The 23,215-nt window shown below is 41.3% G+C and overlaps 1 protein-coding gene and 1 long non-coding RNA gene across 7 annotated transcripts in view; one reads left to right on the top strand and one right to left on the bottom strand.

The window, feature by feature from the left end:
- Window positions 1-23,215, bottom strand: part of LOC103468563 (protein shisa-8) — an 87,306-nt gene that overhangs the window by 8,690 nt on the left and 55,401 nt on the right. Inside the window, exon 4 of the mRNA XM_008415697.3 lies at window positions 68-184. Within this exon, the coding sequence (XP_008413919.1) occupies window positions 68-184 (117 nt within the window). The remainder of the gene's footprint in view (window positions 1-67; window positions 185-23,215) is intronic.
- The window catches only part of LOC103468561 (uncharacterized), a 67,661-nt gene continuing 45,597 nt past the window's right edge, over window positions 1,152-23,215 (top strand). For 3 of the 6 annotated variants that reach the window (XR_014088546.1, XR_014088544.1, XR_014088543.1), the window contains exon 1: window positions 21,818-22,292. This is a non-coding gene — a long non-coding RNA (uncharacterized LOC103468561). Of the gene's footprint in view, window positions 1,764-21,817; window positions 22,293-23,215 lie in introns of those variants that run through there. The other 3 variants (XR_534233.3, XR_001776881.2, XR_014088545.1) reach the window with 3 other exon arrangements.

Below are 23,215 nucleotides of genomic sequence, written 5' to 3'. Positions count from 1 at the left end.
AAAGATTTGCCGCTTTCAGTGCAGTCGGAGCGGATGCTCGTCGGTGTTTCTGCGGAGGTCAACTCACCTACGGCCTTGAGCGAGGTGTACTTATTGAAGCCGATTCCCAGGTTGTTGTGAGGGTGAGACAAGGCCATGGCCGGTCCCAGCGGGGGTAGAGCTGCATTGTTCAAGTGGTTGTGATCTAAAAGAGAGATAGACAGAGAGAGAGAAAATAGAGTGAGTCATTTTCTCACAAGGAAGCAAGAGCTTTGGGAAAAGTAAAGAAAGAAGCTGGTACATCATGACCTCAAAGCACTGCTGAGGATTTTTATAAAAAAAGAAAAAAAAAAAAAGGAAAAATCAAGTTTGCACCAAATCAAGAATGCAAAGAAAAAACCTAGAGTGCAGGTATTATAAACATTTTTTAGTATCCCCAGGTAAACTAAGTGAAAGTAAATTCAGGTTGATGAAAGAGTGAAACTGCAAACAAGAATCAGTGAAAAGAAAAAATACCCCTTGACAGGCGAGATTCTGAATGTATAGAAAATGAATAAAACTAATTCATTTGAACCCGAATATAGCTTGTTCTATAATCCAGGTAATGAATTATTCTATATTTGGTTGCCTTAATAGTAGGGCTGTAACGATCCCTGGAATGATTCGAGTACCTCAATCGTTAAAATTCCTTGAGGAAAATGTATCATCCTCGAAGCTTTGTAAAATTATGTTTTATTATTTAGCTAATCATTATTTGTGTGGGGCATCGCGCTCACTTCCGCCTACGAGTTGTTGTTCAGTGCCAGCAGCATAACGGCAAAGAGAGACAGAGAGAGAGATCTGATTACTCGATTAATCGTAAAGATAATCGATAGAGTACTAAAGTATCCTTTTACAACAGCCCTACTTAATAGCAGATATATAGAATACAGAGAGGATCGTCACAGCTGACCATCCTTGACTTGTACAGGTCTTAGGTCAGGAAAAGGGCAACTAACATCTCTGCAGACACCACACATCCTGGACACAAACTGTTTTGACATGCATGCTACTATTTGCTATTTACTAATGTTTGCAAAAACCAACCACCGCAGTGACAGTTTTTTTCTTTGACCAAGTGTTTCTCTAATGAACACATTAGAGAATTCGTTAAAATCCTAATTAATTGGGTTAAACTGAAACCCTAAGCCAGTAATGTTAAGTAAACCAAAGCCCAGAATGTTACATGTTTGACTGAGTAACCAAGACAAAAAACAAATGGGTTTGAGTTTGTTTTTAACCCAACAGATTCAAAAAGCTGGCAGATGCTGAACCAAAGACGACCACCGAGTCTTTAACTTTAACCTAAAACTGCCTCCAGGCTCCTCTCTCATGTCATCTCCACAACAATTACACGTAAATAAATTTGTTCCCAGCAGGCTGTGGTGTTGCAGACTCAGACTCTGGCGCACAAACAAACGCTCCCAACCGAAACGCTTCGGCGCAGAATCGGGCGAGTCGGGAAATGGTTTCGGAGAGGCAGGGAGGAAGCCAGAGAGCGAGGAATGTGACACCAGTGCTGACTGATTGAATTAGAAATAGATCTTCACTTCCCCGTGTAATTGATATGCAGCAGCGACGCGGCGCGCCATGTGTGGCGCGGCGCGCAGGGGAGGCCCGGCTGCGTGATGCAATTGTATCTGCGCGTCGCCGTGGGACCGAGTCGGCTTTTGTCTTCTGCGACGAGCACCTGCTCTCCTCACTCGGACAGAAACGTGAAGTTGGGCAACTTTCTCCGAGCTAAGGTAGCTTTGGTGGCGCTTTATGCTTTTCTGTGGCGATTACGTAACATGTAAGTAGTAGTTTCGGCTCCTCAGGCCGTCCCGCACCACGTCTTCATACTGGAGAGGCAACAGTGGAAATAATTAAGTGGACGGAGAGAGAGAAATAGACAGAGGGAGTTGAAAAACAGAGAAAACTAAAAGCGCAGATAGACAGAGAGAGAAAGAAAGAATAAAATAAAAAAAACCAGCAGTGAATTGATGGAAAGGTCCTTGGCCGGTCTCCAGTTTGACCAGAGGGCTGTTCCAGGCCGCCAGAGAGAGAGAGAGAGAGTTTGTTTATTACAGCATAGATGTTGTAATGCGCAGACCAGCCTTATCTTTCTCTGCTAAATGGGATTTCCAGACTCCTCATTCAGCAGGGCAATACAAAACAAATAAAACGTATTTAGCAGAACAGCAAATATGGCATTTGTATGGTACATCTTTTATTTCTTTTTAATTTAGAACGATGACTAGCTTTATAATGACTGATAAAAAAATAAAAATAGGCTACGGGTATCAAGGCCTTTTGCAAAAGTAAAATTTTAAAACTGAAACTTTTACCTGCTGCCATTTCTCAGGTTTACAGTCAGTTTATAGAGATTTCTGGAGGAAGTCCCAAAGTGACCAGAGTGTTAAAGTAAAACAGGTCGACTCTGTCTGGTTCTTTTTGTCACTTTTACATTTTTTATTTTCTCACTACCTAAAAAAAGTCAGTTTTTGTATTGTTTTCAAAGTCACTTGTTAAAAATACTGTTTGACAAACTACAGGCTGGTTGGTGAACCTTTTTAAATACAACCAACTAGATCATATTATGTTGTTGTTTTAAATCTTTTTATGTGTTCAGTACCTCAAGATGATCTCACTCTGGTCCATGTCTACATAGATTAAATTAGTTTATATCTTTAAAAAAATAACAACAACAACAACAACAACAACAACAACAACAACAATAATAATAATAATAATAATAATAATAATAATAATAATAATAATAATAAGGAATTACAAAAATCAAAGTCTGGTGTTAACACTTAATTTAAATCCAAATTCAAGGTTCATTTTGTCCAGTGAATCAGATTAGGTCATTTTTGAACACATTTGGCAACAACAGCTTGGTGATTATGTAAAAGTCATGTAAAAGCATTCAGATTCTAAGCACCATAATCTGGAACAAACTTTCAGAAAACTGTAGAACTGCTGAAACACTGAGTGCCTTTAAATCTCGACTAAAACCCTCCTGTTTAGAGTTGTGTTTGAAATGGAATCAATTACGAATCTAACAATGGGACTTGACTTAATGTAATGTTTTGATTGTTGATTCTATGTTGCATGACTTTGTGTTTTTGTGTTTGTTATGATGTAAAGCACTTTGAAATGCCTTGCTGCTGAAATGTGCTATACAAATAAAATTTGATTGATTGATTGAAAAACGGTCAAACTAGACATATAACATGTAAAATTTAATCGGAGCATTTTTATGTGTTCCTGTTCAATGAAATACCAAACTATTTTACACATGAGCTCAAACTCAGCTACAGCCAGATGGTCAGAGGACGTATGACACACAAATGTCCCTCATCGTGCATGAAAAAGGGTCAGAGTTGGAAAGAATAGTTTTATAATTCAATCGCCAAATCTCCAATTCCAAAACATTTCATCGCCCGCAAACTGCTCTGGGTAATCGGCAAATAGAACTTCAGCTTTCATTTACAATTACAAACAACTGACACAGTGATAGATTAGATATTTGACCCTCCTTGTCTTAACACTCACACCAAACAAGAAACACATTTAAAGCAACACACAGTTCGTAAACATGATGCGTCTTGATTTCACATTTTTAGCTGGGAAAGCTTAGCAGCTCCTGATGATGATGGCTTTGACGGCACACAGGAACCGCATACATTCATCCCGCAGTTTAAAATTCCTCTTCTAAAGTAAAGGTGTAAAACAGAAAGCTCTTACAGGCATGTCAACCACAGGTAAACAAATAGATTTGCTACTTGAGTCAAAACTGTAACTAACAAGTCCTGGCTGGCTAAACACGTCACCCTCTGATCACTTTCCTGCTTGCATCCTCATCTAAGAGGAAAGCGAACTCAACCCCGCAGCGAAGGTCGTCTGTGTTCTCAAAGCAAGAAGTAAAACATTTTATCTCTCAAGTTTCTAGAGTTTCAGCCCCTCCTAACGTCTCATGTTGTCCCTGCAGACGTTTGACGTTCGTAGTATGTCAAGAAACGCATAAAAAGGAAGTGGAGTGGATAGACGGAGGGGTTGCAATGTTGAGTTCAACAGCTGTCACATGGCATGTTCCTCATAGCTCAGTTTATTTCGCTCCCTCTTGCCAGGACTTATGGTTGGGAGTAAAAAAAATAAAAAATAATGCAGAAAGGCTGAATAATTTTTGCATAGTCACAAGTTAAAACGATGCAGTTTCTTTTTTTCATGTGGATTCCTTGATGACAGCCCTGGAGTTTGACACCAACATGTTCCTCCTTTTTTACATAATTTGTCTGCCAGTTTTGTCTCTACAAGCTGGATATAGTGCAACGTATTCATGATTGGATTTAGACTTTAATTAGGCCATTCTAACACAAATAATTCTTTTATCTACTCCATCGTAATGCTAACCAGATGATTAGGGTTGCTGTCCTGCTTGAAGGTGCCCCAATATGATGGTTATTTTTTTTCCCAGGATTTCTTCCCATCAACTCTCACACAAGAAAAGCATCACCACACCGCGAAACTCATGGTTACATAACTGTCTTTTCAGCGGTGCAGCTCCTCCAGAGTAACCATCAGCCTCTTGGCTGCTTCCCTGCCCGGCCTGTCAGTCTCGGTGAACGTCTCTGCAGGTTTTGCCATCGTCATTTTCCTCTTACTTCTGATCCATCACACGATGTAACATCAAAATTGGTCAAAGCGTGTGGCTGCAATGTGAAGTGTAAAAAATATCTGCCTCATTTTGCCTTTAAATAGGTTTTTATTTCTGTTTTGTGCTTTTTGCTAAGAGACTTTCACTGGGACTCCTTACAGAACATGTCGCTGTCTTTTTACCTATTTATCCACCAACAGATTTCCTTCCTTTTGCTTTTTAATCCAACTCTCCGGTAAACAACGGAGGGCGACAGCCAGCAAAAATGGCGCTTTGTCCATTTCATACAGTATGACCAGCCGGTTCGGGAAGCTTTCCAAGGCGGCCGATTCCCAAAAAGGGAACGCATCCTCGCCTGTACTCCTGCGATTCTGAATAAATTCCCTCCGATTGTCCTACATTTCGCCTGCACGCGCGTCCGTCGGTGTTGCGCGTTGGTTCTTCGACGCGCCATTGTGCAGAAGCCTCAGAGGGGAGGCGCTCGTGAAGATTTACATTTATGTTTATTAAAGAGACGCGCGCAGGAGAAGCGGGTGTGAAGCGTTGGTTGAGAGTGATGAAATGTTTGTGGACGTTGATTTCTGAGCGCATCATCCCAGGGTTTGCCGAGTGTGTGTCCTGTGTGAGCAGCGGCACAGAAACTTTTCATTTTCAATGTGCGTGCTTTCCTGCCAGGATGCATTTGTTTTGGTTGGTATGTGTGTACCTTGTTTGTGTGTGTGTGCGTGGGTGTGCATGTCGGTGTGTGTGTGCTTGTGTGCGAGAGACAGTGTGTGGGTGCAGGCAGTCAGCAGAGCACCGCTGGGTGATGGCCTAATTCGGCAGGGCTCAACATCAAAGAAGCTGACTGCTGTAAGGGCTTCAGCCGGCCTTACTCTGACATGACTGCAGTCACACTCACACACACTCACAAGTACACAGAGATAAAAAGAGGAAGAAAGGAAAATAGATGCAAAGAGGTAGGAGTCGCAGAGAAGGAAAGAAAAATAGTGCGGTGTTGTTTAATGCATTGAGTATTCTGTGAAATGCAACCTGTTTCTGACTTGAGAAGAAAAACAAAAAACAAAGTATGGAGTTCCCTTATAGCTCTACTTTCTTTCTTTCTTCCTCTTTTTTTTTTTACAAACTTGGATTATTTTGTCCCTTTACATACAACAGTTTGATTTATAAACTGCACTCTGCTCGAAATGAATTAAAGTTGTTTGCCGTGTACGTCGTAATTTTAGTCGAATCCAACAACGAGGAGGAGCCAGATCAATTATCAAGACGAACTTTGGTGAACAAATCAAACGTAACGGTTATGATTCACGACAGTGTTGAAGCAAAGGGAAGAAAAAAAATCTCTCTCGGAAAGAAAAACCTCCATCTTTTGCTAACCAAACGTCTTCTGCTTCTCATGGGATGTAAACAGTTTTTGAAACAAATATTAACTAAATCTCTATGATATAATAATTACAACTCAAAATATTTACTTGTATTAAATTACAATATCCCAAGTAATAAGACCTGAAGACCTGAGTGAGGTTCAAATTCAAATCAGACAAAACGTTTCTGCAGCACACGTTTTCAATTTAAAGTTATTAAGAAATGTTTCCAGAGGTCATGAAAGGTCACCCCACAACCCCACTCCTTCTTCAAATCAGACAAGATTGGTGTCAATCAACTCGACATTTTTGTTTGCGCTGCTTTGGCTTTGAAGGTATTAATGAAAGTTTAAAGGTCAAAAGGTCAACCAGCGCCCACACTTTTACAAAATCAAAACAACCTTTGAAATTTCATTCATATCTTCAAAGCCAAAGCAGCACAAACAACAAAAAAAATTGCTGCGCAAACATTGTCGAAATGATTAACATCAATTTTGTCTGATTTGAAGAAGATGGGGGGAGGGGGCTGGTTGACCTTTCATGACCTCTGGAAACATTTCTTAATATCTTTAAAATGAAAGCAGCACAAACAAAACTTTTTGCTACACAAACGTTTGACACCAATTTTGTCTGATTTGAAGAAGTGGGGGGGGGGGGGGGGGGAGGGACTTCAAATCCTGTTGAAATCCAAAACAAATCCTCAAGAGTGTAAGCTGGTAACTTTAACGAATAATGCAGCTCATTACGAGAAGCTATATGGTAAACAGATTAATCTATAAAATCACAAAAAAACATTAATTATGGTTGGCATCACTTCTTCACAGGGGGCGAGGTTTTTTTCCTCTATTACATAAAATTGTGTACGACTTCTTGTGAACAATTGTTGACCTTTGCAGGAATCTGGTTTTAGCTGTCTTGGTTTTTATTTTACCCTAGAAATGGTTGATTTGCTATTACTTGAGGTTTTTAGCTCAAATATGCATCAAATGAAATTTGTAAGGAGAAAAAACATGGATTTTAAATGTGCCTCTCTCACAAAGTGTCGCCGGAAAATATTTCATAAATACATAAATTGACTCATCTGAGGCTGCTTTCTGTTGATAATACGACCAGAAATAGAAACGTTGGTAAACAAAAACATTGTCCAAATCTTTCTTTGATTATTTATTGCATAAGGCAGCTTCTTCAGTGTGGGCGGCATGACTGAAACATATGGCCCTGTTCCATTTTTTTTGTATGTCTTTACGCTTATTTCAAAGCGCTACAAGTTTGAAGTTTGTCTAAAGAAAACGTCCTCCTTTTCCAAATCAAGCACAGACCCACAAAGAATGAGCAGATTTCTGCATCGCCTCTGATCTGCCTCTTTTTATCTGTTCCTGCTCACCTATTTATTCCTGCAACTCATCTTATAATTCTCTTTGTGAATGGAAAAGCGGCCATCTGTTGCTGACTCGTGAAGCGAAGTGTGTGTGTGTGTGTGTGTGGGGGGGGTATTCTTCTCAAACTCTGACATCTCTAAAGCACATGTGGGCGCTCTCATGCTCCACTGTTCCAACGCTTCATTAAAAAACCCAAATAAATCATTTTAGTAATTCTAACTGACCTTAAAGTTTGGCCTGATTCGAACAGTGAGGAACAACAAGGTGTGTGTATCTTTTCGTTTGGTGATTCACAACTTCTGCATTCAACCGTAGCTGTTCATATTCATGACACAAACATTTTATATAACTTCATTCCCTCTGGGACGCCAATATGAAGCCTCCTTTGTGTTTTAATTATTGAATTCTCCTCTGCAACATTGACTCCCGACCACTTCCTCCTTACAAATTCAAGCATTTACATGCCAATTGGTTATCTCTGTGTTTACCAAATTACGCGAGAATTGGACAATTTGTTCTGGGTGCTTAACTTGGTCTGTAATTGTTTTTGTCAGCCGGTATAATTCGGAGCTCCGGTTATTTACATGCTCTAATGAATCGGCCTTACTGGTGCTAAATGGCATGTCAGAGCGCGGAGTTTTACGCCGCAATCTCTTTCTCAATACCGTCTCCATTCTTCTCCTCTCTCTCTCTCTCACTCCATTTGCTGAGTAAATGAAGGCTAAGCCCCCAAATAGGCCATTATTTTCTGTCTCTATCCCACACATTTCAAACAGAGTCCTGCTAGTCAGCACTTCCGCACAATGCAGTAAACCGCCGTGCAGTCGCACTCGCTCATGCAATCAGTCAGCTAGCAGTAAAAACTGGGCAGTGGTTTTTACTCCCACTGGGTAGACGGCTGAGCAGCGCACACTGAGCTCCAAATGAAGGAGAAACGGAATAATAAACGGAGGAATCACAGAGATGAAGGGAGGGATGTAAAACAGAGCGACGTTAAAAGGGGAAGATTTTGCAACTCTCACACCAAAAAACAAACCAAAAAAAAAAAAACACGTTAGCAAAATGAAAGATATAGCACCTCTTAGGTTTATTATTAGAATAGCAGCTGGCACTTTTTAAGTTTGCCGCTGCACTCTGTTTATTTCCTAGTAATTATTTGGTTTACTCTGCACTAAAAAGAGTTGCCTTTTTTTTTTTTTTTTTTTTACATAATGGTTATGTAAAGAAAACCCAACAAGATGAAAGATCCTAATACTCTCTACAGGGGATAGCAGGGTTTGGATAATTAGCTGCTAAAGGAGCTAGCTTAGATTTAATGTGAATTACTCCTTTCTCAAAGCGCAAATTTTTAGAAGTTTTAACTAAAATGAGGAAGTTTTAACTAAGTTTAGTGCAAAGATATACAAGTTATGATTCACTTATTTGTTTTTTTATGAGCTTGTTTCTCCTCTAGACTTGGTAAATGTTGCTAACTGATGTCTCATGCTAGTTAGCATATCGACTGCACCACCACTTTGGCTTGCAGTGAATTCATCCCGCCTGTTTACTCTTGATTCTCTTCTGTGGTTTTTGTTACAGTAACAGAGGTTTCAGGAAAGCAGGTCAAAGTTCATAGGAAGAACTAAATACTGACAATACTGGAAGAAAACCTGTTGTCAAACTCAAGGTCCGGGGGCCAAATCTGGCCCACCACAGCCTTTTATGTGGCCCTCTATACTCTCTAAAGGGAGACATAAATATAACCGTCAAGATAAAAGTGCGCTTAAATATTATTTTATCAATCAATTCAAAGCAGTTTTTATCTGTTCACTGCCAAACTGCATCAATTAGTCCCTCCAGTTTCTTGTGAATTATTGTGGAAATTGTGGAAATTCACGCAAAATCAACAAATCGCTGAACTTTTTCACACCCTTTAAGAGCATTCATGACCTTGATTTGGCCCAAAAGGAAGATGAGTTTGACCAGAGACTGTGGCGAGGTTACAATGTGAGGACCTACAGTACATCCAAATGAGAGTGTGTGGTGAAACTGGAAAACTAACATCCTACACACACACAGCAAACAATTTTCCCTGAAGGAAGGCAATCTCAAACCATCACCGCTTTAAAGAAACAAAACAAATGTTTGTCCTCAAACTCTATCAGCGCACATCAGTGGAACCAGATGTCAGCATTCAGCAGGTCTTATTTGTGCCCAGCACTAATTAAATCAAGAGTAACAAACCAGGCAAGCTATGAGAGTTTTTTTTTTCCACAAATGAAAACATTTGTTTATATTATGATTGAATAAATGCAGTTTTTTCGTCTTCTATTTAGCTCTTGCTAATCTGGAGCTATTTGGAGGCCAGACTTCATCATCAGAGTCGGGTGGAATAAATCTGGCACAGTCAAAGTGCTTAAATACGGCCGTACTGCACTGGGTTTTAATGGATCTTTAGACTTGGCACTGATTTTTCAAACAGAAACGAAGTCACACTCGAGATAAGTAATAACTTTATGCCCGCTAAGTTTTGACGTATTTTTAAAAGGCTTCCTCATTGTTCCATGTAAACAAAAATGACCTACGATCATTTGTAGATATTTAGATAACGGCTGGGGGAAGCATAAGTAGCCCAATTAAAACCGTGTAACTCCTGTCACTCTTTAAATCTCCGCAAATTCCCACCAGACAAGCTTCTCGTTTTCTTTCAACGATTCAGAGCAATCTGCCTGGCGCTAAGTGTTTGTGCTGGTCTGTGTGAGTACATACGTGGTACAGGTGTACTCTTTCCTTCCAAACTCAGAGAACCGGTGAATTATTAAACTCATCCGAGAGCCGAACATGCCCTTTCATCACAGCGGCTGAGCCAAGCAGCTCCCGGGGCTTCTTCCATTTGCATTTACTAATCTCCGAGCATCGACTCGGCGCCCGCTGCAGGAGCGGCCCGCTACCAGTTACATCACATCTGGTGTCTAATCTGAGAAGGTGAAACTCCTCACCATTTCTCTTAAGTATTCTCTCTCACCTGCTGAATGAGTCGAATCTAGCATCAGTCCTAAAGTTTCTAAAACATTGGCTTAAATACGACTACAGGGGCTTCAAAAACGATAAACTTACATGCTTATGTGCTTCATAGATACTTTGTTAGTGGCAGCAAAAGACTTGGGACTCTGGGGGACGTAGACATAAATTCAACAGAAAATCTAAGGCTGATTGTTTTAATTTATTCTTTACCCAATTTGACAGAGTTTGAGCAATTTAGCAAGAAAGCATGATCAAACATTTCTGCCGACTGATTTAACCCTCCGGCAATTACACGTGTTGACTCACGGTTCAAATATTTAAACGGTACACAGCAGGCGAACGCGACCCAAATCCGATTGTTTTTGTCCCGATTTGACACATTTCAAGGTAGTCTAAATGACGCAATCCTTATCTTTTCATCCCCTCCAAAAATCCGATCTGAGCCACTTCCATATGTGGTACTAAATCAGACAGTTTTCCAAAGCGTCTGCCGTTTGAACAGTGTCGCGTTTAACCCAACGTTTACACCGTTGACGTGAGGCGCGTTGCGATTCTGCATCAGAAGAAGCCAGACGTGGTGAATCTGGACGTCAACAATGACTGAAAAAAAAAAAAAAATCACCATTATGAAATTATGAAAGCAGCCTGCTCCACTGAAACGCATCACACCACTTGTGGCTCCGACAACAGATCCAAACAGACCTCTCTGTAGAAGTTGCGGTCAGTGGTCCTCACAACGACCTTGCTATTAGTCGTGCTTTCTTTTTCGCCTTGTTATGATTTTGTGACATTCCTATTGGCTCCCAGTTACTGAATAAACTTTTAAGAATGATCCAAAGATGGCGGCGTCCATTATTGCTTCTCTAAACAGTCGCTTTGAGGTCATAAACTGTTCACCCAAAAGTCTGACTGCAGTCACATCATTCAGTAGCATGAACGACCACGCACACACACACACACACACACGCACACGCACACACACGCGCACACACACACACACACACACACGCACACACACGCGCACGCACACACACACACACACACGCACCCCACACACACACACACACACACACACACACACACACACACACACGCACACACACGCGCACACACACACACACACACACGCACCCCCACACACACACACACACACACAAAAAGAAAAAAATGAATTGAGCATCAAGACCTGCAGTGTGATCGTAGCCCATAAAAACAGAGTCGTCTTGTTGCTCTTTTTTAGCATGAAGCACGATCTCAGGCCCGTTTCGTTGCTCCAATTAAGAAGAGTAGGGGGAAAAAAACTGTTTCTGTCAGCGCAGCAACACTATCTCAGACTGATTTAAGCACCTTAGAAGGATCAACAAAAGTGCTAATTTAATTATCTGCAGGCTGATTAATGAGAGGGAAGCTTCATTTGTGGTTCATTAGTAGTTTATTAGTTTGCAGGAGTGACGAATTCTTAATGAGAAGAGATCCGTCATTTTAGAGAAATGAATCTTATACCTGCATTTATTTTAATTTCATTTTATTTTTTAATAATGAAAGGAGATCTGCGAAGGCTTGCGAAGCCAATCAACTTTTGAGTGTTGCTCTTAGGTGAAGGTTAAATAAAGGGGGGATACTCGCATGGGCAAGGACAGAAAAACACACACGCCTGCTTCGCCAGGTTGTGTGACGGAGGAGCGTCGCGCATTAACTTAATTATTTATGTATGCATGCAGAGTAAAGGAAAAGGGCAGGGGCTACGCATATTAGCTCCTCTGTGAAATATTAGCGGAAGGACCTTTGATGCAATGCAATAAAGAAGGAACGAGGGGAGAGGAAGAGAAGAAATGGAGGAGAAGAAAGAGCTCGGATGACTCAAAGGGAGGAAAAGGAAGGAAAGAGATGTGATGACCTAGTAAGTTTTAAGCCTGATGCGAAAGATTTTGGGAGAGAGGAGTTGGGAGTCTGAAGCTTGATATGAAGCAATACAAAGCAGAGTCAAGTATTTGCTATGCGTGTGTGTAGGTGTGTGTGTGTGTGTGTGTGTGCGTGTGCGTGCGTGTGTGTGCGTGTGTGTGTGGTGTACATACTCAAGGACATTATTACACAAGAGTAATCCTCTGGTTGGTCTAATTTGATGTGCGATGAATAACGACAGCAGTAGTTCCACGTGTGGGGTTATGTTTACAATGAGCCCAGTTATCTATTTGTAATACTTCCCTCCAAATGGAAAAAAACAAAGCTTTGCTAAATACATTTGCACACAGATACACTCATCACACAAATGGATGCTTCATTTATAGTGAGCATGAGTCGCTGAGGGGACAGAAAAATACACGCCGACCTGTCCAGGAACTAATAACCAGACATTTTTTTTTGTTGGTTTTAGACATATCTAAAAACACACACACAGTGTGACACCTGATGATACATTACTAACAGATAACGACTGGAGCCGACCTCTTAAATGGACCCTGTCTCTACAGCAGAGTGTGAACGGTACATCCAGGTCATTGAACAACATAGTTCTAATTTTGAGACGATACAAGGTTTAGGCAGCATTTTGTGGAAAAATAACATAAATAGAATTGTGTTTTAAATCACTTAATCAGCGTAGAATATTCTAACCTGCATACTGGATGTTTTCCATACAGCATTTTGAATTTTTTTTCTGAAGAATAGGCAGTTTTGGAAGCTGAAACCAAAACATAGTGATACTTCGCATGTTACTTTTGCAAAGTCCTTGATGCTGATTGGCTGTTCCCGTGTGAGTAGAGACAAGGGAGACTTTCGATGTTAGCTTTTTTGGTATTGATAATATGGTTTCTACAGTGCGTCTAAATGTATTTTAAGGTATAATTTGTGTTTGTTAGGTTTGGGCGTTTGTTTTGGGTGTATTTTGGAGTGGTCTCTGGTGCACTTTGCATTCACATATGCATTCAAACTGCACCAGAGTTCAGTTCAACAAGTCAATTTTAACGTTTGTAGGACACAGCACATCTGAGAAAGAAGGTCCTCTCGGTGTCGGCTCGAAATTCTGTCACAACTATTTCTCTAATCAAAAGCAAGAGACGAAAACTCTCTGGATCTATTTTCCCGCGCCTCGTCCGTGGTTTTGCTTAACTAACAAAACCTGCTAAGCAAATAAAAATCTACATTCAAGAGGACGGTCACGGCAAATTAAACACGCTCCAGCAACTGGAACCGACACTGCAGCCGCATAGTCACACTCACACCGAATGAAGCCGAGAACAAGATTAAAGCTGCACTCTTAAAATATTACACCGGCTTCGTTTTTAAGGCATTACATGTGAGACTGAAAAAAGGCACTGAATCGGAGAAACCATCGTAAGATGGGATCATTCGTAGCCGGTCCCAAATCCAGCAGGAGCCGAATGGATCAGGTGGGAGCAGGATTACAGGAACAATGTCATTAGGAGTTTCTCTGTAGGAGAACATTAGCATTAAACACAGTTACATAAACCTGTTATTATATAAGGGCTGCTAGCAAATGCATAAGCATCAAGTGCTTGTGCTGCTCCTCCTTACGTAGTGTTGGTGCTTTTTGCAGCAGAGCTGTCACTTCATTTCATTGGTTACATGTCATGCAACGCTGCTGCGCTAGCATCTCTAGGTGTGTGCGTGTGTGTGTGTGTGCGCGTGTGTGTGTTTTTGGCTCTTCTACATACATCACCGCTTATGCTAGGGCGTCCAAGGCCATTGCTTAAGTTTTCTTAGTGCAGAGGTACGGCCTTGTGTCTGTGTGGGAATGACCTCATCCGTATTCTCCAGGCGACGGCAATGGAATCACTCAGCTTGCTGACTTCATGTAGCATCATAAAACCTCTGCAGCCAGCATTGTCCTTCACTAAATGGCTCCCATTACAACACTTGGCAAGGGGCAACTGATCAAGAATATTAACTGTGTGGCTGTGGTTGAGGGGAGGGCGCGGTTTGAAGCCTCTCGGGAACGTCGGCGCCACGAGGGGTAAAAATGGGCTGTGACGTGTTCCTTGTTTCTGACTGCTAAGTCACAAGAAGAGCTTTTTAAAAATAATAAATCTTCCACAGACGAGGCTTTTAGGTCATTCACGTACTGTATGCAAAACATGAGTCATTAGAAGCCTGGAGTATCTCATAATACTGCGGCTGTAGTTCAAAATGAAAACGGCTGTGGTGATTGGCAAGTTGAGCCAAAAACGACGCTTGAAATGTTTAAATGGTTAATAAAGTTCTTGAATTAACTCGACTCTTCATCTCTTTGTCGGGATAGACGGCCAGCGAGTCAAAAGAGCCTCGCTTTGTTTTGTGTGACCAATTTGTGAAACTCGCAGCCTTTTGTCACATGCAAAGCTGAATCGTAAACCCAGTATTTTGCTGGTCTGAAGATTTTTTGTTTTCCAACAATGTATGCGTTCTTCATGCATAAGTGAAAGAGAGGCCTCAATCCGTTTCACCTTTCCTTCGACAGGGACAGCAAAACTGCAGAGAGTTGATGGAGAGATGGAAGAAAACTAAGATAAGAACATTAACCTTCTAGAATGGCCCAGTTAAAGTCCAAACAGCTAGCATGACCGAGCTTGAGTTATTTTTGCAGAAATATCAGTTTCTAGTAGGGGTGCACCGATTTATCAGCCAGTTGATTTATTGGTGCCGATTGTGTTCATTTTTAGAGATCAGTGATCGGACGATTTTTACAAGTGAAGCCGATTTTATCCATGGATGTTTTCAACCTCGGCAAAGGTCTAAAGATCAACCACTGTGCTTTTCTTTTCTCCTGTGAGAGGTTTGACTGACAAACCGGCCGACCAGCTCATGTCTGCACATCTACAGTTAACAATAGTCATCCTATTGTTGCCAATTCAGCCACTTTCTTAATATTTTGAGCAACATTTCAGACAAAAAAACTGGCATCGGTCAAAACTGGAGTCGGTAAGTTAGGCTTTTTAAAATATCGGTAATCGGCGATCAGGCAGAAAACTGCAATCGGTGCAGCCCTGGTTTCTAGATGTGTGAATCTTGAAAACCACGCGTCATTTTTCTTCACTCACACTCCCTTGAGTCCGTCAGATTGCGTCCTAATAAACAAATATTGACGTCTGTAGTCGTAACTTGACGATAAGGTGAAGAAGGGCCGCGCGTACTTGTGCACTGTACACTCCCTCTCACAGCCTTTGACATTCATGCAGCTGCTCCCAACCCTGTCTTCCTTCATCTCCTTAGTTTGACTCCTCTCCGTGCTTCGTAAAGCACGGATCTCTTGTTGCTGTGCCCACCCACCATGTCTAACAGTGATTGATGCTGCGCCACACACACCATCCAGCAGACCGTGCGCAACTCCGCGACTCCAGGTGCATGAGGGCGCGCTGACCTTCAAATGCCCCTGTATAGTCCCAACCTGCACCACCACCTCCCGCCCTTCTCCGTGTTTGAATGTTTCGACCAACGTCCGATTAGCACGGGCCGGCACTTCTAAGGCCACCTGGGGGAAGCGGGAGAGGGGCGATGACGGCGCATGCCTGCTGCTAATTGGCTGCTAGGATGCTCTGCAGAAGGATAGGAAGGAACAAAGTGTAGATTGATGTGGAGGTGGGCGGGGATTATATAAAGTAGTAAACAACACATGAAACGCAGTGACTTAGTGGGGTGCGATGGAGAGAAGAAGAGATGGCGAGGAGCTCTGCACTGAGGAGGAAGCAGATGGCTTGGTAGGGGGGAAAAAAATGGCTGACACGAGGGTGACAAAGGAACAGAAAACTACATCACGGCATCCAGCTGCTGTCTTCTCTTGCAGAGAAACAATCTGTTCTCTCTTTTTTTCCATGTCTTTAAGTGGTTTCTTATTCTCATTTAATCCTCCTCCCATCAGTTCAAAAAGCTGGACAGCACACTTCGTCGTTCTTCTCCTCCAAACGCTTTTGAGATGCCGCTAATTATTTTTCACTTCACACTGTCTTGTTATTTACTAATCTGCTCATGTTGCCCATCAGTTTCTCATCTCATCTCCTCTCCCTCCTCCGCCTCCTCTTTCTCATCCTCCAGCAATATTTGTCTCGACCCCCTTCTTCGCTCCCCCAAGGCAGTGATTTGTGGAGCTGTCATGCTCCTGCAGCTGGATCCCCTGTCTGTCTCCCTTAGAGAGGGAGGGCAGGAAGACAGAGATAGGCAAGGAGAGCGGGCATGAGAGCACGTAAAGGTCTGGCTCTGAATAATTACACATCCCCTCCGTCCATGCACTGTCATCTTTTAGGTAGTGTGAAATGTAGGCCGCCATACTAAAAATATTACAGACCGCTGACACGGTTTGCTCTTATTTTATTTCCTTTTTTTTTTTGTACGACTTCCCCGTTTATTGAAATCTCCAAGTGCTTCTGTGTTTGAAAGGACTGCTGTCATATTTTTGGATTTCGCGGTGCAAATATAACCATCAGCGTGATTGACACCTCAGTCTCATGAAATTCTCTTTTATTTTTGAATTCTTTTACAGTTTCTCTTCCTCAAAAAAATTGTTTTGATTTGCTCTCAAATTATTATTATTATTTTTTTCATTTTTGTTTAGGAAAAACGCACAGATATCATTTTAATCTGTTAATAAAATAGTTTACAGACATCTTTAAACTTTGTCCAAATTCTGTCCTAGATTTGAACAAAAACATGTAAATGTCGGAAGTTTGATTATATATCAAACTTATATAAAAGTATTGTATCGGTATCGGTGATGTGGATCGTGTGTTTACATGGTACTGAATCTGTACCTAAACATGCAGTACCGCACACCGTCAGCATTGAGGGTTTGATGTATTTATAATATAGAAATGCTAGAAATGTTCATATTTTGTCATGTTCCACTTAGAATCTATTTCATTGGAAGAATACTGCACTTTACATTTAAGAATACTGCTTAAATGTAAAGTAGAAGGAAAATAAAACTTTTTAGATTTTTTTGAAGGTTATTTTTTTTTCTTCCACAAAAATACATCTCAACTTTCACTGAAAAGTGGCAAAAAGAATAAACTGCTAACAGTTTGCTGCGTCTCCACAAGCTACAGCAAACCTCTGGAAGAAGGTTCTCTGGTCAGATGAGACTTGAGACGTGGTGGTGGCAGTATTATGCTGCGGGTATGCAGTATTTCAGGTAAGCCAATCGGATAGCAAGACGGATGGAGCTACGTGGAACTGGTGGAAGAAAATCTATTTGAAGAACAACTTTAAACTTGCAGCCAGACGAAATGGAGCCACGGTTCTACATGGGATGTCAAAAAAAAAAAAAAAACTGTTCAAGCTAAACATAAACAATCTGACAGGAGTATGCCAAACCAAAAAAAAGAAACAGACCAAACATTTCTTCAAACACACTGACCGTTGCTACTTGCTGCATCTCTTCTGTTCACCTCTGAACCTCTGGATCTGGAAATGACCCAAATCCCAATTTGTTCAGCTTGCAGCAGCTAATAGTTTCACTCAGGGGCCATGACTGACTCCCACTAGCAACAAGAGAGAACCATTTCACTGCATGTTGGGTTTTCAGACAACAGAAGAGGATGAATAATACAATATATGTATGTATAAATGAACTTATTTATTTTGTTTACTGTGCCTTAAACCTGATGTAGCTTTTATAAAAATTATGTTTTTATTTTTATATTTGTTAAAACTGTCAATATGTTGTGACAACGTGAGATAGATAATCTGTGTAAAAACCAAAACCCTGCATTTCCTCATTGAGATGCTACTGCTACCCGTAGAAAATGCACCGCTCCCGGTCAGAAACAACCAATCAGAGTCAGGAAGAAGGTCTTGGAGCTCTATTGCATGGCTTCATGAACACTTTGATATAAACCAAAGTCTATTGGTTTCTACCCAAACAAAACATTAAACATAGAGTTAAATCAACACAGAAATGCTTCTCAGGACCCAAATCAAAATTTTAAGAAGATCCATCAAGTCCTGAGACTTAAATCTCATAGAAAACCTGCAGATAAAATATAAATGTGTGATTTATCTGCATCACGTTCTTTCACTTGAAGACGTTTTGTGACTGCGGTAGAGGTGTAATTAACAACCCGAGGCTTGGCAGTCCTCCAGCTCAGTGGCATGCTGAATTATTTCATCAATGAGAAAAACCGTTAAAATTTCGTGGTGACCATCGCCGGAGCAGTTTAAGGCTGTCTTTGCTTTTCACCATCAAGATCTGAGCACGTTTTGTTCAGTTGCTCTCAGTACAATGACTCCTCAGCGCTACAGACAGTTTCTCAGCAAGGTTAAGTGATTGGAGTGTAAAAAAAAAAAAAAAAAATCAATGGCCCTTTAGTCCCTTTATGTGAACACCATTAAGTTTCTTTATTTTCTCTTTTTTCTTTTTTTTTTCTGAAACAAAGGAGCATCTAAATAACTAGGTGTCCGACACAGCAGGGTCGTGCCTGTACAAACCAAGGTCATGTTTTTGATATTTTCAGCGTGTGATTCAGATGCTGATGGAGCGGGTGAAGCGCGCCGCCTCAGGGTCTGCTATAAAACACACTCACACACCCTGAGCTGGGCTTTAACAAACACTGGCTGTTTCTAAAGATCAACATTGTGCAATAAAAGACAAAAAAAAAAAAAGATTTGTCTTCCTGTTTGTCTTTTGGTAATTCACACACCAGTGTGTGCTCAGACACAACAGAATCAGTTTAGATTATCAGTAAAAGCTTCGTTAGAGAGCGTCGGACCGGCTCCAACACGCCGCCTCACCGCCGTCACACGAGACAGACGAGCAGCAAAAGGTGAACCTGCTCTGGAGCCGCGAGACGGGAACTCTGATGCCGAAACGATTCACGAGACGATTCCCGCGGTCGTTCGACTCAATTACAAAGAAATCCCCAAAGCAAACGCCGCAAATTGATTATTTATTCCGCTCACGCGACCCAAACGCCGCTGAGCCTTCACAGACGTTCGCTGGTGCAGTCCAACATGCTGCTTAGGTTCAGATTGACTTTGTTTTGGTAAATTTGCAATATCACAAAAAAACAAAAAAAACAACAAAGCACTACTTTAGAGACCAATAATATACCAAAAAAAAAAAAGTAATAAGCTGAAGCCAAAGCCAATTCCTATTCAGACTCAGCAGCCTACAGTACTGAAAGATATACATAATTACACATACACACATTTATATTTAAATATGCATGTAAATACATACAAACTACATAACTGTATAAACTTTTAGAATTGTACATTTTAAAGCTCGCCAAAAAAGGCACAAACCTCCTAAACTATGTTTACTCTCTTGACTTAAATAATTTCTGAATTCCAGACTTTTGTTTAAATGCTATGAGTTATTTCTAGGATTGTTAGATATGTACAATGTCTTTAGATTTTAAAGTATTAATTTGAATAAATAGTAGTTGGTTTAAGTTTTTTAGTAGAGGAAGACAAACGAGAGTAGAAAACGAGAAAAACCAAGATGTCATAAACTCGGTTCATAAGCAGTCAAATGGAACCTTATCGCAAAAACTATCCCAAAAAAATCTAATCACATTCACTTTACCAGCAAAACTAATAAAACCTATTGATTAAGTTTCCAGATTACGTCTAGTTATTAAAATGATCTCATCTCTCACAAAGCAACAATAAACACTTGCTAAATGTAGCATTTTATACCTGACCTACATAGCAGCACACAGTCAGATGTACAAACTGGTTAATTAGTCAGGCTGTCTGCTCCGGTAGCCAGCTGCTGACGGTTGATGCGTCGCGTTTGGCTTTGCGAGAGGAAATATCTCCCAGCAGCCAAATTTATCCGTGAAAAAAGAAAAGAAGTTTTGCAGCCATTTCCCCAGACTTCTTTTAGACTGAGAGACACCGCTCAGCAACAAGCAGGGGAGGGGTAATGAAGCGTTACAAGATGCTCTGTATAGCTAGAGTTTTAGACACTCCATTAAAATGATAGTTAACGGTTTTAAGAGCGTGTCACGACGGCTCCTGTTCATGATGGAGACGATTTCAGACTCATTCTACCGACACAATCTAGATCTGAGTTTAAACCCAAAATGTAGAACTTTAGACCTTTTCTGCTTTTTACTAACCTTATGCTGCTTCTCTATAGTTTTGCTGATTCTGCTGACAAGCTGACAGCATGTAATGAACAGCAGATAAATGTGATATCTAATTATGCTACAATTTCACACATGCAGTACGTATACGCGGTGCCATATTCCTTGAGCGCTGCCACTGAGCGTCTTCTGCACCGACAAACACAAGCTGCTTAATATAGCACACACACGTAGTTAAGTACGTCAGCGCTTTTACCATGGTTGACATTTCTCTAAGTCTGCAGCTGGCCGGCACATGTAAGCTGTCCAGTGACATTTGACACACTGACAAAACAAAACGCAGCACACACCAGGCGAGGACGGGGAGCGTTTTATTGGGGACAAGTCCAGACGTCCTAATCCTGGTCGGATCCCTCGCCTCGCCTCGTTTTCCTCCGCTCTTCGCCATTTCTGTGGAGTCTCTTTCTTCCCCCCCTCTGAATCCCATCTTGTTTCTCACCTCATCGCCGCCCTATTGCCTCCATCTGTCACACACATATGCTTTGTGCACTCACAGACACTCATTTGAAATATTTTGGCTCCAATTTTCCCGTCCTCTCCTGTTTTCCTCACCACACCTCCACGTCCACCTCTGTCCGACGACGCTTTGAGACGGCGAGTGACTTTGAGAACGACAGCCTGCGACTGGACATTTGTGGCTAAGTGGAGGGCGTTCTCTACCTCCTCTTCCTCAGTTTTCTCCCTGGGGCGTCGGCTCATGCGCGGAGGCCATGGCTGGCCTCTGTTTGATCCCCACCATGATGCATTGTGATGGCCGTGTCAACGCTCAGTCTGATCTCAGAGGAGTTCTCTCCATGCAGGTCCATTCGCTCCGTCTGATTGGCTCATTCTCTTCCTGCATATTATTGTGCTTTTTTCTTCTCTCTCTCTCTCTTTGTGATTTCTGACACCTTTTAGCAACTTTTTAACCTTTTTTTGGCTCTAGTGGCCTTTATTTGAAAGTGCTAAGACAGGAAAGTAGGTAACGAGAGAGAGGGAAGACATGCGGCGAAGGTCGCTAGGTCGGGAATTGAACCTTCGACGTCAGGTTCGATTCCCAAACCTGACCATAATTTCTGATGTCAGAAATTAAATACCAGCTTTTTATCCAGATTAAGTCAAATTTAGTTGCGTGGCACGTTTTAGCAACAAGGCAGCTCAACGTGCTTTAGGCTATGGAAACGTCATGTTCAAACAGAGGCAATAAAGATGACATGTTGTCAATTGTTGATTAATGTTCAACTTGCTGCTAGTCAAATGCTAAAAAGGTAGTGGTGTTTTTTTTTTTAAGCCTTGATTCAGAGGAACTCAGTATTTCAGCATCTTAGCAGTTTTCTGCAGGTTTGTTGAATATTTAAACTAAGGTGTCCAAATGCGACCCGAGGGATTTTGAGCTTTTTAAGAGAGTTTTTAGAGATGCGAGGCCTTCCAAAAACGGCGCAAACTCCTTCTTGAAATGTCAAATCGTCATAGATTCACAGAGATTAGGTAAAAAAAACCGAGCTCTACCTAATCTCCCTGAACGGACGGCGCGGTTAATGCCTGAACGTGTGTCTGTGACACTGACAGGAAGCAGCGGGGTGGGAATATCTGCGCTCCTGCAGGTGGTGGATGAGAAATATCTGTCACGGCAGCCCGGCGATGCTTCATGCCTTCACTTTGTCACACGCGTGTCACCTTGTCTGGCTCGCGCAGATACACACGTGTGCTGTGAAGCTCAGCTTCTGCTGGTTTCACCGGCTGATGGAGCGGCTGACACACGGCTGAACCCGGAGAGACGACGCTGCTGGACGGAGACGAAGGGGGAGCCGATGCAGGAGCAGCAAAGGTGAGAGGGAGGAAAACAAAACAAACTCATATTTCTACCACTCTAATTGTTTTGTTTTATTTTATCACGAAATGTTTTCTTTAATTCAAAATGTTTAAACTTTCAACTTAAAAATTTGTTTCGATTCATTCTTCCTTTTGGATTTGCGACACAGATCGAGCACGCTGCCATTTTCAATGTAAAATCCCTAAACATTCACTGCACTTCCAGAAACGTTGTAACATTAATACAGCTAAAAATGGAGAAAAAAAATTAAACTGAGTTAAAACTAATTAGTTTATTGCTTGCAGCTTAAGGAGTCTTCTCAAAACCGCTGGATCTGTTAAAAAATAAAGATACCGACTATGATCAAATACACACTGAGATTAAAAATTGCATTGTTTATAATTGAAATTATAAATCAGTTATTTCACCAGACAAAGTGTGTGTCAATGACTAAAAGGATTAATTTGCATTTACAAGCTTTTAAAGTTTTAAAACTGGGGTTCAGTTGAGAGGCTTAGAGTAGTAAATAGAGTACTGTGCATTTTCCTCGCATCATAACCAGACGCCCATATTAGCTCTTTTTGTTTAAGCTGCTCCATATAACCTCCCATCATTTCTGATCAGCTTCCTCGTCTCCACAGCATGATGCTGCCACTGCCGTGCTTCGTTTCTTGACAATGTTCAAGATTCATGGAGTTCAAACCCAAAGATCTGAGCTGTTAATCGACTGTCTGATCATTTCTGCTGTTTAATACATAAACTTACTTCTTTACATATACACACACTTTATGGTGGCTGATGGTAAAAACCCAATCAGCTGCTTTAGCTTCTTTTCCTACAGAGTGTCATCTCACTGTGTTCCAGGTAAAAGTGTGAAAGCCTTTTAGGACTGGATCCAACTTGTGGGAGTAAATACACCACTGCTTTCAGAAACCTTT

This window comes from Poecilia reticulata, chromosome 8 (genome assembly GCF_904066995.2).
Source record: "Poecilia reticulata chromosome 8, P_reticulata-male-v2, whole genome shotgun sequence".
Classification (NCBI taxonomy): Eukaryota; Metazoa; Chordata; class Actinopteri; order Cyprinodontiformes; family Poeciliidae; genus Poecilia; species Poecilia reticulata.
Note: the sequence above shows the minus strand (reverse complement) of the source record. Positions and strands in the feature narration are given on the sequence as shown.